The sequence below is a fragment of the Ahaetulla prasina genome, chromosome 13 (genome assembly GCF_028640845.1).
Source record: "Ahaetulla prasina isolate Xishuangbanna chromosome 13, ASM2864084v1, whole genome shotgun sequence".
Taxonomy (NCBI): Eukaryota; Metazoa; Chordata; class Lepidosauria; order Squamata; family Colubridae; genus Ahaetulla; species Ahaetulla prasina.
Genome location: NC_080551.1, coordinates 25,779,969 through 25,795,937, shown reverse-complemented (window position 1 = coordinate 25,795,937; position 15,969 = coordinate 25,779,969). Strand labels below are relative to the sequence as shown.

At 48.5% G+C, this 15,969-nt stretch overlaps 1 protein-coding gene across 1 annotated transcript in view; it reads left to right on the top strand.

Annotated features, from left to right (window-relative positions):
- The window catches only part of RORA (RAR related orphan receptor A), a 158,128-nt gene that overhangs the window by 80,344 nt on the left and 61,815 nt on the right, over positions 1–15,969 (top strand). Inside the window, exon 2 of the mRNA XM_058156433.1 lies at positions 14,073–14,102. Within this exon, the coding sequence (XP_058012416.1) occupies positions 14,073–14,102 (30 nt within the window). The remainder of the gene's footprint in view (positions 1–14,072; positions 14,103–15,969) is intronic.

Below are 15,969 nucleotides of genomic sequence, written 5' to 3'. Positions count from 1 at the left end.
CCTCTGTCCTGGAAGTACAGCACCCATCAGCCCTGGACGCTCATGGGGGTTAGCTATGGGCACTGCCCCACACTTCCAGAGGGCACCCAGTTGGGGCTGGGCAATCTCCCACCAAATACCCTGAAGTGGTTCTTCGCAAGCTTGGCGACGTTAAGACGGGTGGACTTCAACTCCTAGAATTCCTGAGCGAGGATAGAAATTCACAGAGTTGACCGTCATTGAAGAATTCTCAGTGGTCTCTGAGCTCGGTTGTTGGCATGTAGACATTTCTTGCCACAGTTGTTAAGCGAATCACTGCTGTTGTTAAAGTGAGTCACGTGGTTGTTGAGTGAATGTGGCTTCCCCATTGGCTTTGCTGGTCAGAAGATCACAAAAGGGGATCATGTGATCTTGGGACACAGCGACCGTCATAAATAGGAACCAGTTGCCAAGCATCTTAATTTTGATCTCATGATCCTGGGGATGCGGCAACGGTCATAAGTGTGAAAAATGGTTATCAGTCCCTTTTTTCAGTGCCGTTGCAACTTAGGAGGGTCACTCAATGAATTGTTGTAAGTTGAGGATTACCTGTATTGGACTCCAGATTTTTCTAGTCTTTTTCCTATCCGCTCTCAACTTGAATAGTCCCCATGGAATTGCCAATTGAGGGCTATTAAAAATCAAAGGTGGCTCATGACATACTTTGGATGAAAGCAGCTTCTATTGATTGGTTGGTTGGTTGATTTTTATTTGGGAGTTTCTATGGATGCCCAGCTCAAAGGCCTGGGAGGTGATGGGGGGCGGGGGGGGGCTCTTTCCTTTCCTCTTTTTCCCCTCCGTCTGTTAATTGCTGACCTCAGAACACGTTGGAGTCCAGGGGGTGGAAAAGGGCTTGAACTTCAGTGAGCAAAATGATGCTATTTCAAAAATATAAAACACAGGCAAACCTCCCAGGAAGGATGAAAATATTGGAGTGATGTAGGTCAGGCAGCACTTAAACGTATAATGTGAAATTTATGAACTAGATTTTTTTTTAAAAAAGAAAGAATAAATATTAACAGTTTTCAGAGTATCCCAACATAAGGCAGAATGTGCAAGTGCAAGAAAAACAGAATGAAAAAGTACTCAAGGAAACTTCATTCTATTTCCTAACCTTTTTGTAAAAGAACTGGGGGAAATAGGACCACCCACAAAGAGGAGGCGGGGTCTCTCGGAAGCACCTTCCGACTCTGATTGGACACTATAGTTGCATACTTGGAAAAGGCTTGCAAAAATGCTTAATTTTTTTTAACCAACCAATGAAAGCAACTGTAATACATTCTGCGCATGCTCCATAGTCTTGAACAGGGATCTCCAACCTTGGCAACTTTAAGCCTGGCAGACTTCAACTTTCCTGGTTGGGGAATTCTGGGACTTGAAGTCTTCCAGCCTTAATGTTGCCAAGGTTGGAGACCCCTGGTCTTGAGCATTGTTTCTCAAGATGTGTGGACTTCAAGTCCCAGAATTCCCCAGCCAGCATGGTATTGCTGCTGCTCCTCCTCCTCCTCCCTCTTTCTTCTGCCTCCTCCCATTCTCCATTTATAAAGTCAGGATGGAAAGTGGGTCTAACCGTGACCTACTGACTCACTTTGCCCTAATATCTGGATATCACTTGAATCCACCAAGGGTTGTAGTGGAAAAGAAAATGGACAGAATACCAGTAAAGTAAAACATCTCAACTGCAAAGCTGCTTGAGATGGCTCTTTTTTTTTTTTTTTTATTTATTAAATTTTTATACCGCCCTTCTCCCGGAGGACTCAGGGCGGTGTACAGCCAGAATAAAATACAAAATATATACAATTAAAATGAATTTAAAATATAAAATTACTAAATGGCTCAGAATTAAAATGAATTTAAAATTTAAAATACTACTAAAACCCAATTTAAAATCAATCCCTTTATGCCAGTCCCGCTTGGATGAATAAATATGTTTTTAGCTCACGACGGAAGGTCCGAAGATCAGGCACTTGACGTAGACCAGGGGGGAGTTCATTCCAGAGCGTCGATGCTCCCACAGAGAAGGCTCTACTCCTGGGGGCCGCCAGCCGACATTGTTTGGCGGACGGCACCCTGAGGAGACCCTCTCTATGAGAGCGTACAGGTCGATGGGAGGCATAGGGTTGCAGCAGGCGGTCTCGTAAGTACCCGGGTCCTAAGCCATGGAGCGCTTTAAAGGTGGTAACCAGAATCTTGAAGCGCACCCGAAAGACCACAGGAAGCCAGTGCAGACTGCAGAGCAGTGGTGTTACGTGGGAGCCACGAGGCTCTGGAGGCACAATTGCTCTCGTCCTTCCTGACTTGGATCGGGGGATCCATCAGGGTAGAAATGTCCCCTTTGAGAAAAAGGTTTGTTCACATGGTCCTTCCAGCCATGGCAGCAGGAGGTACCATAAAGAGGTTTGGAGCCAGCCGCCTGGCAGATCTTGCCACATGATGCTGGTGAAGGGTTCCTGGCCGAGACAGATGCTGAGGCTGTCCTGCCACAGTGATGCCCTTGGAAGGGAGCAGGCCCTGTGAAGGGGCATCACAGCCCCTTCATCTCCCCACAGGCACCAACAGCCCAGTGCGAACTTAGCACCAAAGGCTCTCACTATGCAGCATCTGGCCAGCACCATCCCTAGAGTGATGAACAAGGGCACCCTCTCCCTCCTTGCTCTTTCCTTGCTCCATCCCAGGAGAAATCCGGAGGGTCCCATGAACAGATTCCTTGATTTCTGCCTTCCAAGCCTCCACTCGCTCTCTGCTTGCTGAGCCAGCCCTGAGTGAGAGAGCTGGGGGGGGGAGCTTCTGCCGAGAGCTCTGAAGTGGGACCACTGCCCCTTTCAGCCAGGAGAAAGGAATGGCTACAGTTCTGAGCACTTCGGGAAAAGCCCATGGAAGCAGATTTTAGGAAAAGGTGTGTTTACCAAGAGAAAAGAGCAGGAAGATGCAGATAAAGATGCTGGTACGTTTTCCCTCCATTCCTGGAGCTTTTTTTCCCCATCTCCAAGCGTGCTGCTTTTCTTGAAATCAGATTGGTCTCTGTGTAGCTTGGGACCCCCAAGTGCTTGCCCTCCACCCAAGGAGGAGCCCCTGCTCCCGAGGCCGCAGGGTTCCGGACAGGTTATGTCTGCACAATGATGGTGGGACTTCAGAAGCTCAGCTGTCATCTCAGAAGGCCTCGCCCTTCCCAGAGGAGAACGTGAAGCAGAGTTTCTCTTGCTCTTCTTCCCGGAGCCTATTCTGAAACTCCGAGCTCTCCACGCTGGTTGGCAGCTCTGGAAAAAAACACATCTGTTGGAGTCAGCCGAAAGCGATTCCCTGGGAAGAGTTAATTGAAGGTCTGATTGGGCCTGTCCCGAAGCCTCAGTCATTCTCGGGGTTACACCCAATGTTCCCGTCTCCAGAGAAAACAGGCAGAGCTCCTTATATAAGCCCGCCTTTCTTCTCGGCTTGACGTTGGCTGAACTTGGGCTGCACCAGCAGACTCGGCACCAACATTCAGAGACACTCAAAATGCTGCACTTGCTATTTTTAGTGGCCGCGAGAGCACGGCAGTGAAACCATAACACGTTGTGTCGTGCAGTGGACAATGGGTGTTTTCCTCCTGGAGGTGGCTTGGATGGGGAGGGGGCCTGCACGTTATGCACAAATGGGGAATGTTTTCATGGGCAACACAGCTCTTCCAGGCAGACCCAGTCAGGGGCTCTGCTCCACTGTTCGGTAGAAATGGGGGGGGGGAAACCCCAAAGAAGATCTTGAAGGAAGTTAAGAAGACCAGCTTGAATGGAGATCTCAAAAGAAATGAATCAGGAAGGGGTGAAGAGGGGAGATTTGCGATGGTGGACATGAGGGGGAACCAGCTTCACCTTCTCCTTTGCTTATTGTCTTCAGAAAAACAACGTCTCTCCCAAACCAACAGCTCTTCTGTTCTTCTCCTCTTTCCCTTCATTGGGAAGTCTCTCTCTCCCTCCCTCCCTCCCTCTCTCTGGGAGAGGGGTAACCAGAACGAGGCTCTTCTGGGCCCGAGAAACCCCATGACATCTTGGGGTTCAGCTGCTCGTCTCGAGGGAAAGGCTGCCCTTGTTTCTGCGCTTCCCTGCAAGAGCTCCAGTCAGGCTGGGGCTGGTAGGAGAGGAAAGGCTCTTTTGTCAACCTTCTGATCACATTTTGTTCCCATCCTTTTTCTTGGGCTAAACTTTGACAAGTCTTGTCCCAGCAGGCATTCCTGGGCCTTGAGCAGCAATTTGGCAGGCGGGAGGACTATCTTCCTCCTCCTAAGACAAGCCAGCCAAGAGGAGCTGGGCTGCCTGGTTTTCCCCTGACTCCTCCGCTGCTGCACAGATGTTTAAAGGCACAGACGGCCTGCAGACCAGGAAGCTGGGGGCGGAGGGGAGTGGAGAAGGAGGGGGGGGAGAGGAAGGAAGCACCCTTCCACTCTGCCCAGCCAACCCCTTCTGCCTTTCAAAGGGGCAGTTGGAGAAATCCCGTGTAAACATCTCTGGAGCCCTTAGTTGGTCTGCTTTGCTCAGTATATCTTCCTCTCTCTCCTTCTTCTCTCTTTCCTCCTCCTCCCTCTCTCTGGGAGAGGGGTAACCAGAACGAGGCTCTTCTGGGCCCGAGAAACCCCATGACATCTTGGGGTTCAGCTGCTCGTCTCGAGGGAAAGGCTGCCCTTGTTTCTGCGCTTCCCTGCAAGAGCTCCAGTCAGGCTGGGGCTGGTAGGAGAGGAAAGGCTCTTTTGTCAACCTTCTGATCACATTTTGTTCCCATCCTTTTTCTTGGGCTAAACTTTGACAAGTCTTGTCCCAGCAGGCATTCCTGGGCCTTGAGCAGCAATTTGGCAGGCGGGAGGACTATCTTCCTCCTCCTAAGACAAGCCAGCCAAGAGGAGCTGGGCTGCCTGGTTTTCCCCTGACTCCTCCGCTGCTGCACAGATGTTTAAAGGCACAGACGGCCTGCAGACCAGTAAGCTGGGGGCGGAGGGGGGGAGTGGAGAAGAAGGGGGGGGAGAGGAAGGAAGCATCCTTCCACTCTGCCCAGCCAACCCCTTCTGCCTTTCAAAGGGGCAGTTGGAGAAATCCCGTGTAAACATCTCTGGAGCCCTTAGTTGGTCTGCTTTGCTCAGTATATCTTCCTCTCTCTCCCTTCTTCTCTCTTTCCCTCCCACTCCTCCCTCTTTCTTCTCCCTCTCCTGCCTTCCTGCCTTCTCCCCTCCTCCTCTCCCTTCATCCTTCACCATCTCCTTCCCATGTCTTTCTCCCCATCCAGGCTGGTTTGATGTAACCAGAATGCAGTGGGGCTGAAAGTCAGGCCCACTCACCTCAATCCTGCCACTAATGAAACAATTACAGGAGGATTAGAAGCAAATCAGGTAATAACCGGAGTGCCTGGAAACGAGGCGCGGAGGAGCTGCTTCACAGGCTCAATGGCTTTGATGGGTGATGATGGCAGAATCCCCTCTCTGCATATGCAGATCCAGCAGGCGCAAGGTCTCTGTCCAAGCCAAAGACCGCAGGTGAGGTGTTGGCATAACCCCAAGCCCAGCATCACCCCGTGGGGTGGATTAGCCATGAGAGATCGCAGGGTTTTAATCTCTAAAGCAGCGAAAGGTGAGAAGAAAATCAAAATCAACCACGGCTGCTAAAGGAAAACCACGTCGTCTTCTCTTCAAATGCAATTGGCTGAGAGGAACGGAATCGTCAGAAGCCCCAACTTGCAGTTGTGACTTTGGGCAGCCAACATGGTTAAAAGAGAAGGGTGGGAGGGAGGGGGAGAGAATAGATGAGAGAGGGAGAGAGAGGAGGGGAGAAGAGGGAGAGGAGGAAAGAGAGAGGGAGAGAGAAGAAGGAAGGAAAGATAAATAGAGAGATAATAGACAGTCAGTCTGATGGATAGATGATAGAGAGACAGATAAAATAACCAGCCAAAAGACACAGCACAGCTGAATTTAGCAAGGAGGTAGGAAGGAAATCTAGGGAAATGGAACCAGCAGTTAAATATGGGCGGGCCTTGACTTATAACCAGCAACCATTTGAAGTTATGACGGACCTTCTGGGGCTTCTTATGAACCAGATTCAAAGTCTGGACAGCTGCTCCCTCTCTGAGGTCCCACAATCATGTTTTTTGGTGCTCAGCGTCCAGCCTTCCCTGCCATCTGCAGGATCCTGCAGTCCTATGTCCCTGATTTATGTCCTTTTGGCTAGAAACTGGTGTTTACTGGTGTTTACTGACGCCCATTTGGAGCCATGTATTTACTTAATGACTGCTGCAGAAAGGTCATAAAATCAGGCACGGTCACCTGGCTCCATTATGGCCATAGGTCGAGGTCTACCTGTGTTAGGGTTGGATTGTTCCACAACCAGCCAGCTGTTGCCTCCTTCACTCGTACTCCATTCCGTGTGTCCTACAAGAAGTCAGATTGAAGTTCTTCAGGGCTGCTCGGGGCATTTTAGGGAATAATTTCCCCTTAAGATTCCTTCTCTCCCCCCCCACTTTAAACTTACTAATTTCTCCTTTTTATGTATGGCTGGTGCCATCCCCCCCCCCAGAACAAGCTGGGTCACCAACTGGTGGTCCGTGAGAAAATTTTGGTGGTCTGCAAAACAATTATTTGCATTTTTTATATTGCACTAAATCAGGGGTCCTCAAACTAAGGCCCCTGGGACAGATACGTGCAATGAACGTTTGTGTTGCTGCAGAGAGACTCCCTCTCCGGGGTCTTTTTGTGCGGGTTTGAGGGGGGGGCAGAAATTCCGACTTGGGGTCTGCTTCAGCCTCCTGGTGTGGGGCTTTGAGCGAAGGCTGGGGGAAAGTGCTGCTGGTGGCAAAGAGCCGGAGGGCCTCGTTCCAGTGGGACTGCATCATGGCCTTGAACTGGCTGACCATCTCAGCTCGCTGAGCCTCCAGGCGCCGGTACCTGGCCCTGAACTCCTTCAGGTCTTCCCTCTGCTTGGAAAGCCTATGCTCCTAGTCCTCAGTGAGGTGCTTCTGCTGAGCCTCCTCAGCCAGATCCAATTTGAACTGAGCTGTTTTGCTAACTCTTTCTTATGGTGGCTGCTTAGCTCTAACAACTGCTTCCTGTTGGGGCCCTAAGGAGCCCGGGCGGGCAGGCGAGGAGGGGCTGGGAGGGGAGGGGTGAGTAGAGGCTGCTGCGGCGCGCCTCAATGTGAGTGACATTAAGTTGGCCACGCCCATTCAGTCACATGACCACCTAGCCACCCCCCCCCCAACCAGCCGGTCATTAAGCAGATCATATTAGTGATTCACGGGATTTAAAATTATGAATTTGGTGGTCCCTCAGGTCCAAAAGGTTGCGGACCCCTGCTCTAGAACAGGGGTCTCCAACCTTGGCAACTTTAAGCCTGGAGGACTTCAATTTCAGCTTTGCTGGCTGGGGAATTCTGGGAGTTGAAATCCACCAGGGTTAAAGTTGCCAAGGTTGGAGACCCCTGTTCTAGAAAGCAGATCTATTTGGAACACTGGGTGTTTGCCAGGATCGTATGCCGCACCTCTTAAGCCGAAGCAGAATTGGGTGGGTGGGTGGAAGTAGGAACTTTATTTTAACAGCACTCCTGATATTGGTGTGTCCTCCTATAGACCCCTTGTTTGATCTGATGATCTGATCTGATTTGTGGAAAGAAGAAGAGGAGAGAAAGCATGGATGCTCCTGGCTAAATCAGGTTCCCTCATCTTAACGTTCTGTGACTTGGCAATTAGCACAGACTAAATATCTGGAAGCCAGGAAGGGCTCTCTGGATTCGGCAACCACGGGGAGGCCCACAAGTGGGGAAAAGCTGGTGGGTTTTGAGAAAGGGGAGAGCTTGAGTAGGGGAGAGGCTGATGCTCCAAAGCGGGAAGGGGCGGGTGCGAGTGGTCTAGAAGGGCTCAGCCACAACATCACACAGAGGCATCATGAATCTTCCCGGGATGGATCGTTGCATTCTTTCTCCTGGTTTTTTCTTCCTGGTATCGCTTCCTTACCTTCTTGAATTTCCTCTCCCTGCTTATCTGTCCTATGACCTCAGGCGCCGAAGGCTGTGATGCTCAGCCAGGGACATTTTGGAGTAACTGCGATTCATTCCCCTTGCAATAAGCTCTTCAACAGAAAATTGGCTGTGTGTGTGTGGGGGGGGAGTAATAATGGCTTGTTAGTATCAGTGTCTCTTATCGAAAGCAAAGGAACCTGGTGCCCAGTCTTTGCCATCAAATATTGAATTTGCAGAAGATTTAAAAAGCACACAACTCCCCCCCCCATGACCCTTAAAGTTTTAGGAGGAGGGCTATTTTTTCAGAGGAAATTTATATTGTACAATCTTCTGTTTGGGCTGCATTAGGAAAAAAAATCAAAAACCACGGTGGCTATGGGAGCCAATTTCCTCTGCACACCATCAGTGCAGTCCATCCTCAGGGATCACCTCCAAAGACCTGAGAGATCCACCTGAGAGAGATCCTGAGAACCGCCAGAAGCCACCTCCAGTCCCAAGGAAGCCCTCAGGTACCCCTGAACTCCAGCCCACCTAGAGGGCCTCTGGTTGGGGAAGGCTGCCCTCGCAGAAGCCTCCAGTGAAGAGGGAGAGATGGTGCACCTTCACTCAAAATGCCAGGGAGGCCTTCATCCAGGCTTTGGCACCAACATAGAAGATCCGAGCTGGTTGTTGCATGACTGGCGATGTGTGTGTATGTGTGTGTTTCAGATGGCCCTAGTTGCAGCTAAGTCACTCTATTGGGATGCTTCTTTTTCAGGTTTTAGCTTACCACAGTGTGTGTGTGTGTATGTGTGTGTGTGTGTGTGTAGTCTCCCTCTCCTCGGCTGGCCGAGCATTTCCCCTTTTGCCTTCTCTTGCAGAAAGTGGAGTAACAAGGAGTTTCCCCTTGGGTTAATTAGCATTGCCGGGTTTTACCAGAAAGGTCACTTGGTTTCTTGGCTCCTGACTCAAGGCCTCTGAGCAGATGGGGACCATGTGAGTTGGGGGTGTGTGTGCTCCAAAGCCCCCTCCCTCTTGTATAGAAAATGCATCTAGGAGTAGAATAGAATAACAGAGTTGGAAGGGACCATGGAGGTCTTCTAATCGAACCCCCTGCTCATCTAGGAACTCTACTATTTTGAGACAAATGGTTGTCCGGTCTCTTCTTAAAAACTTCCGGTGTTGGAGCATCCACAATTTCTGAAGGCAAGTTTTTCCATTGGTTAATTGTTCTCACAGTCAGGAAATTTCTCCTTAGTTCTAGGTTTCTTCTGCCCTTGGTTAGTTTCCATCCACTGTTTCTTGTCTTGCCTTTTGAAGCTCAGGAAAATAGACTGACCCTCTTGTTTTTGTAGGAGCCCCTCAAATATTTAGAATTTAGAATAACAGAGTTGGAAGGGACCTTGGAGGTCTTCTAGTCCAACCCCCTGCTTAGGCAGGAAACCCTACACCACTTCAGACAAATGGTTATCCAACATCTTCTTAAAAACTTCCAGTGTTGGAGCATTCACAACTTCTGGAGACTTGCTCCACTGGTTAATTGTTCTCTCTGTCAGGAAATTTCTCCTTGGTTCTAAGTTGCTTCTCTCCTTGATTAGCTTCCATCCGTTGATTCTTGTCCTGCCCTCGGGGGCTTTGGAGAATAGCTTGACCCCCTCTTCTTTGTGGGGGCTCCTCAAATATTGGAAGACTGCTATCATGCCCCCCCCAAGGTCTTCTTTTCATTAAACTATGGTCGTTTCCCTCATGGTGTTAGATAGGAGAAGAAATGGGCTTCTTGGGTCAGGGACGTGGCTTGCAAAGAGCTGCTGCTGCTGCTGACCTGCTTTGCAGGGATCCCCAACCCCTTCGATGCCACCAGGGCCCCAGGAAGCTTCCGTCCCTCTTAATCCTTCCTGCGAATCAGATTGGAAGCAGTCAGCCGAAGATAGAAAAGGAGCAAAAGAGACCTCAGGATTTGAACTTTGGCTTGGCAGAGGGGGTCTTAAGGGTGCGAGAACCCCCCCAGCTTCAGCTGAGTTAATTAGAGCAGCCGCCTCCACAGAGTCTTAAGAGGGAGTCGGCCAGCGCTGTGTCTCATGGTCCATTGGCCCAAGAAATATCGATTTAAATCCTTTGGGCTTTGCCAGGATAGATAGTGCATCAAAGAGAGAAGAGCCTGGGAACTCAGCGGCCCTCTCCCACTTCAAGAGCCACCTTAGGAAAAAGGAATGGCATGCTGCTCCCCCCTCCCTCCCCCCAGTTTCTGGGGTCTCCAATAGCAGGCCATGGGTGGCTGCAAGAAGCTCTTTTCAGGGGTCTCTCCCGGCTACGGTCAACAGAGCCAAGATGGCGGCTGTCATGGAGCTCCAGTTGCATTGTTAAGGCCAACATAATATGCAGACTTCCTCCTTCTCTGCTGGGTGAGACCCCCCAGCCAGGCCTGGTGGCCGGGGAATTCTGGGAGTTCACAAGTCTTTAAAGGCTGGACATCCCAGGGCTAGAGTGAAAGAGCTTGGCCAACCTACTTCCTGTCGCATCTATGGGACTTTAATCTCCAAAACTCCCCCGAATGACGGGTCTTGCCATCCAGAAACTGCTCTGTTCAGATCTGGACTCAAGGGGACTATTGAGACTAGGAGGAATCTAACAATGCTTCCCAGCATTAAAACCTGTGAATGATCTTTCATTAACTTTTTTAAAACTGAGCTATAAATATAGGAAGCAGCGACTTTGTGATCTCCCCGATGTTGTTTTTTTTAAATAGTATGGAAACATATTCCAAGCCTGTCAAACACTTGTCAGTTCAATCTCGTTTAGGTTCCGTAACAAACAGTCATTCATTCTATTTTGTTGAGTTTGAATTAGTTTTCCCCTTGGGTTTTTTTCTCTCCTTTTTAAAACATTTTTCTCTCTCGAATAAGTGCTGTATTTTTTTTAAGGCAAGGCTCTTCAGGGAATTCTCCTCCTGAAGATTTTTCAGGGAAAGAGCAGTTTGCAGAAATTCAAATCCATTTTTTGCATAAGTGGAGGGTGTGTGTGTGTGTGTGTGTGTGTGTGTGTGCTTGCACGTGTGCATCCTTTTCCCCTTCCCCCTTCCCCATCTCTGCTTCACCTTCTTTTCAGTTGATTCACATCTGACCCAAGCCATAAGCTCTTCCCTGAGAGAATGAGCGAGAAGTTAAAACTTCATGGGCTTCTGAAAAATTTAAAAGGGAGGTAATCTCTAATGCTTTAAGTGCTGCAGTTGAAAGGGCTTTCTGAAACTGTCTGCAGAATCAGAGGCAAACTTACTGCCACATGGCAGACAAAAATAGGAATTGTGCAAAGAAATAGCTTCTGGTTCTGGGTTTTTTTTTTTTTTTTAAGGAGAAAAGCTGGGAAGGATTGCAAATTTACAGGCTCGGAAGGAAGCGAATGTCAAGGTTCCAGAAAAACCTCTTCTGCATAAAAAAACTCAGAAGCCATTGTTTTTCAGAGTTCTTTACTAGCATGAGGAAACTGGCACACGATGAGTGAAATTCCAAAACTGAACTTCCGGATTCTTTTCCCAGTTATACAAACCCCAAGAGTCCCACCCCCCTGACCCCTTTGATGGTCACATGGTCCCACGTTCTCCCGGTTCATTTGAATATCTTCTTGCCACTCTTCCTGCAGATGTGACCTTGACCGCTTGAAGAATGTTACCATACCCCTCAACCCCCCTTCTTCCCCTCAGGGGAAAAATGTGGCAGCGTCTGGAACCCTAAAGTCTAGTATGGTTTCCAGGCCTGACAGGCGTCCCCCCTTGGAAAAGAAGCTATATCCTAGGAAAGAAAACAAAGAGTTAATAAAGAAGAGTGTCAGTGGTCCACACTTTCCTTCTACCCCCCTCTCCCCTCTCCAAGAGGTCTAGTATGGTTTCCAGGCCTGACAGCGGGTGGCACTTGTTCAGTCTAACCAGCGTTATGACAGGGAAAAAAGGGCCTTAAGATCTGCCCTGTGGACCCTTTCCATGCCTTCTCCATCCCTTTTCTTTTATTAAAGGACTTTCCCAAACACGGGGAGAGTATTTGAATAATGGCATATAATTATAGAATGATCATACCGCTTTAATTTGTAATTACACATCATTGTGAGCTTAAACTGCCAAGTTGTAAAGGCGGAGTATAATTTAAATTTATCCATTTTTCCTTTATTTCGACTTTGCTTCAGAGTGACTAATTATCCATTTACAGGAGCTCCGGAGGCCCCGGCACAATCCAGCCAAACCTTCCCGCAGCCCTTCCCTTGAAGGCTGAGGAGGGAGGACGGGAAGCGCTTGGCTCTTCTCATGTTGGGAGCTCTGATTTTTGCAGAAGAGAGGAGAGGGGGAGGGGGAGGAGGAGATGACATATGAGAAGGAGGAGAAGGTGGAGGAGGAGGAGAGAGGGAGAAAGAGAAGCTGTGAGAGGAAGGAAGGAAGGAAAGAAGGGAAACAGAGAGGGAGGAGAGTGAGAAGGAAGGAGGCAGGGAAGGAAGGCAAAGCTTTGGAGTTTTTCTTGGGTTTCTCCATTGGCTGGTAAGAATATTAAGCAATGATTAAGGTCCTTGACCAGTTGGAGAAGGCCCACCTGAGCGGACAAGGGCTACCTTCAGAAGAAACACACATAGAAAACAGATCAGTGTTTAAAAGCTTATAAAACGTAAGGCTGGTGGTTGGGGGGGGGGGAGCTTTCTCCATCAGCTCTCCTGCCTGCCTCTCCCTGTTTGACCCGTGGAGTCACCCATTAATTCAAAACAAAACTTCTTTGGAAAACAGGGTGGCACGAAATAATGGCTCTCAGATGATGGTCCGGGGAGGGGGCTCTGGAGGACTACCCACCCGGTCGGTCGTGTTTCCTGCATCAACACTGGAGGTTTGCTAGTTCTTTGCCCAAGAAGGAAACCACAAGGAGAAACCTAAAGTGGATTTATGGGTGGGTTTGAAGGACTTAATGTAAAAAATCTGGGAATTTGGCCCATTGTCCGTTCTCCTGAATGGAAAATGAATTTGTATTGGGAATGGGCTACGATGCTCTTTCAAAAGCTCATGCACCGAGTTTCCAAACTTGCTTTTTAGAAATGGATGCTGTAATTGGTTTTTCAAAATTAAGAGTCTGTTTCTACCTTTGAAAGAAGGCTCTCTAATATACGCAGATATTACAGCTGTATTATTATTTATGTTAATACAACTGTATTATTATAACATAAATGTGTATTATTTGTGTTACTCTGTACTTTTTCACTTGTAATATTTACTACTGCACAGAGTCATTCTCTTTGACTGAAATGCATCCATATGACTTAAGACAAATAGGATAACCATTAAACTTCCGTGGCCTTCAATACGTGGTACGGACGCTACGCCCTGCCCAGCCAAGCCATCAAGACTGGGTCTGTTCCACTCTGGTTATTTGCTTTTAATGAGTTCGGGCTGTAACTTGTAGTGAATGAATTGTAATTTCCTTTTCACTTGGAATCCATCCGTTCCTTCCTTCTGAATGAAACCTTAGTGAAACCAAATGGCTGTGCGTGGGGAGGCTGACTCTCCGAAGGAAAAAAGAAAAAATTGTAATTCGTAGCGCAACCAGGAGTCTCTCTATCAAATCTTTTCAGTTGCTTGTTGACATGTTAAAAATCAGGAGGAGGGACTTGGGCTCACATTGCATCCAATGCACCTTCTGACCTCCCAGATTTTTAACCGGAGTTCTTCCCAGAGCACGGAGGGGCCAGAAGTCCCAGGGACTAAGAACCTGTGCCAGTAGAGCTGGTCCAGTGCCTTCCTTGGCATCTCTAAATATTCAGAAATTCCTATAGAGTCAGCCTAGGCTGATTTGGAAAAACTGAGCAGGATTCAGCCAGGTTGGTATGTGGTTGGGAGATGCCAGAGCCGCAGGCAAGAAGGAGAGAAGTCAAAGGACATCAGAAACCAAACATCTGCCCCAAACATCTAGAATCCGGCAAGGTCTTCTCCATTGGTTTGCTGAGATCCTACTTTCAGGGTCTATTGTGGTTCTATTACTTTTAAAGGGGCCACTCAATTTATCCTTGGCTGTGTGCGACTACCTTTAAGGCCAATGAGAGTGTCTCGTTGCTTTGCTAACCAAGTTCCTTTTCTCTTCCTCCTAGGTATTTCCGTAACGAAGAAGACGCACACATGTAAGTAAGCTTCTCCTTCTCATCATATTGACTTTGCTGGGGAGGGGGCTCCTGTCCTAACAAGATTGGCTGCCTTGGGTTGAGATCCCCTGATATCAACAAACAGGAGACCGAAGAGGGGAAGAGTTGTTGTAAAATCGATGGTGCTTCAGTGGGGACCACAAGCTTGGAAAAAATAGAGAAGTATGATGTCCAGGCAGATGCAGGCCTTCGTGACGAAGTCTTGTTGAAATATTCTCTCTTAAACAGAATTTTGTCTTGACTGGTGGGGGCTGAGGAATGTCAAGCCCAGAAGATTTAAGGAGTCCAAACAGCTAGTTAGAAACTGAGTCAGGCTGGATAAATGCTTTCCCAGAGGAGGAAAAGCTGATTTTTTTTTTAAAAAAAAACTTGGCTTCTGGAATCATATTCCATTGTTTGTATCTGCTGTATCTTCATCTTTTACCTGCCTGAAGGCTTTTTCAGTGGATTGCTTTATTCTTCTAAGGTGAGTCTGCTTAAAAACCAAGTGACGCTTGCTGTTTGCTGCAGGAAGCATGAACATCATTAAATAATCTTCTAGTCCTCGTGATTCCACAGAGAAGCTTGGAAACATGATAGAAAGCTCAGGTTTCTGAGGTTGCAAATAAAGTTAAACTGAATCCAAAAGGGATTTTCTTTTGGGTCCCACTTCCACCCTGGCATCCTATCTTTGCAGGGTTACTAAAATGGGGGCTTTTCTCCTTGTTTCCCATGGACACCCCCTCGGTATCTGCATAAAAGACTGGCATGGTTCCTGCAGGTGTGTGATTTCCCTCAGTTGGTGGGTCCCCCATGGGGCCTCTTCTCAGGAGACCCTCGAGGGATTGACATCAGTCCTCTTGAGGGGTCCTCCTGAGAAGGGGCCTTGTGAGGGACACACCAACTGAGGGAAACGACACGCCTGCAGGAGCCATGCAGGAGTTTGGGGTGCAATTCATTGGTAGCTGTGACATCCAACCGAAGTCTGTTGGGAAGACTCTGGCCTTTGTGAGATGGCCAGCACCATCTATGAAAGAAGGACCAGCATATTCTTCATTGTCCTCTGGACATCCATCAAAGACTGGCCTTTTAAGCGTATTCTTCTCATTATGGCCAATGAACAAATCAGGCTGGTCATGGAGGACATTTTCCCGTGTGTGTGTGTGTGTGTGTGTGTGTGTGTGTGTGTGTGAGAGAGAGAGAGAGAGAGAGAGAGAGTGTTTGTGTGCATGCACAAGCTCTTTGTTGAGCTTCATGGATGTCCAGGAGAAAGAAATTTCCCAAGGAAGACTCACGTTCCCTTCCAAGGCAAATGACAACTCCGAGCTCCTGTTTTGCTGTCCGAGTGTGAAGTCAAGGCAGGGTTTTGGTGGTGGTGTTTTTTGCAGACACACAGAGAGAGGGAGAGGGGAGGGAGGGAGGGAGAAAGAGAGAGAGAGAGAGAGAGAGAGAGACTTCCCTCCCAAACGGTGAACTTTCCCAAATAAGAGTTCAGGGTGGCTGCTGTTGGCACTGAAGCCCCCAGAGAAAAGGGGGAGGCTGAATCCTGTCCCCCGAGGCCAGAGAAAGTGCTGGTGGTCCCTTGTGTGTTTCTGCCTAATAGCCTAACCGGGCAGCCCGGGGGTCCCTCGGGGGCCTTCCCTGCAAGAGCGCTCCCTCTCTTGGCTCCGATGGCTTATTAAAAATGATTTTATAATGAAGTTGCCTCAAATAGCAGCAAGTTTCTGCTTTGTCCTTGAAGCGCTCTATGCCCTGCTAAGACAACTCATCCTCTGCTCTGTTTTTCCACAGGAGCCCTTTTGCTTGGTTTAAACTTTCTTTCTTTTTTTAACCAACTGCTAGATTACGATTGATTCTTCTCCCCCTC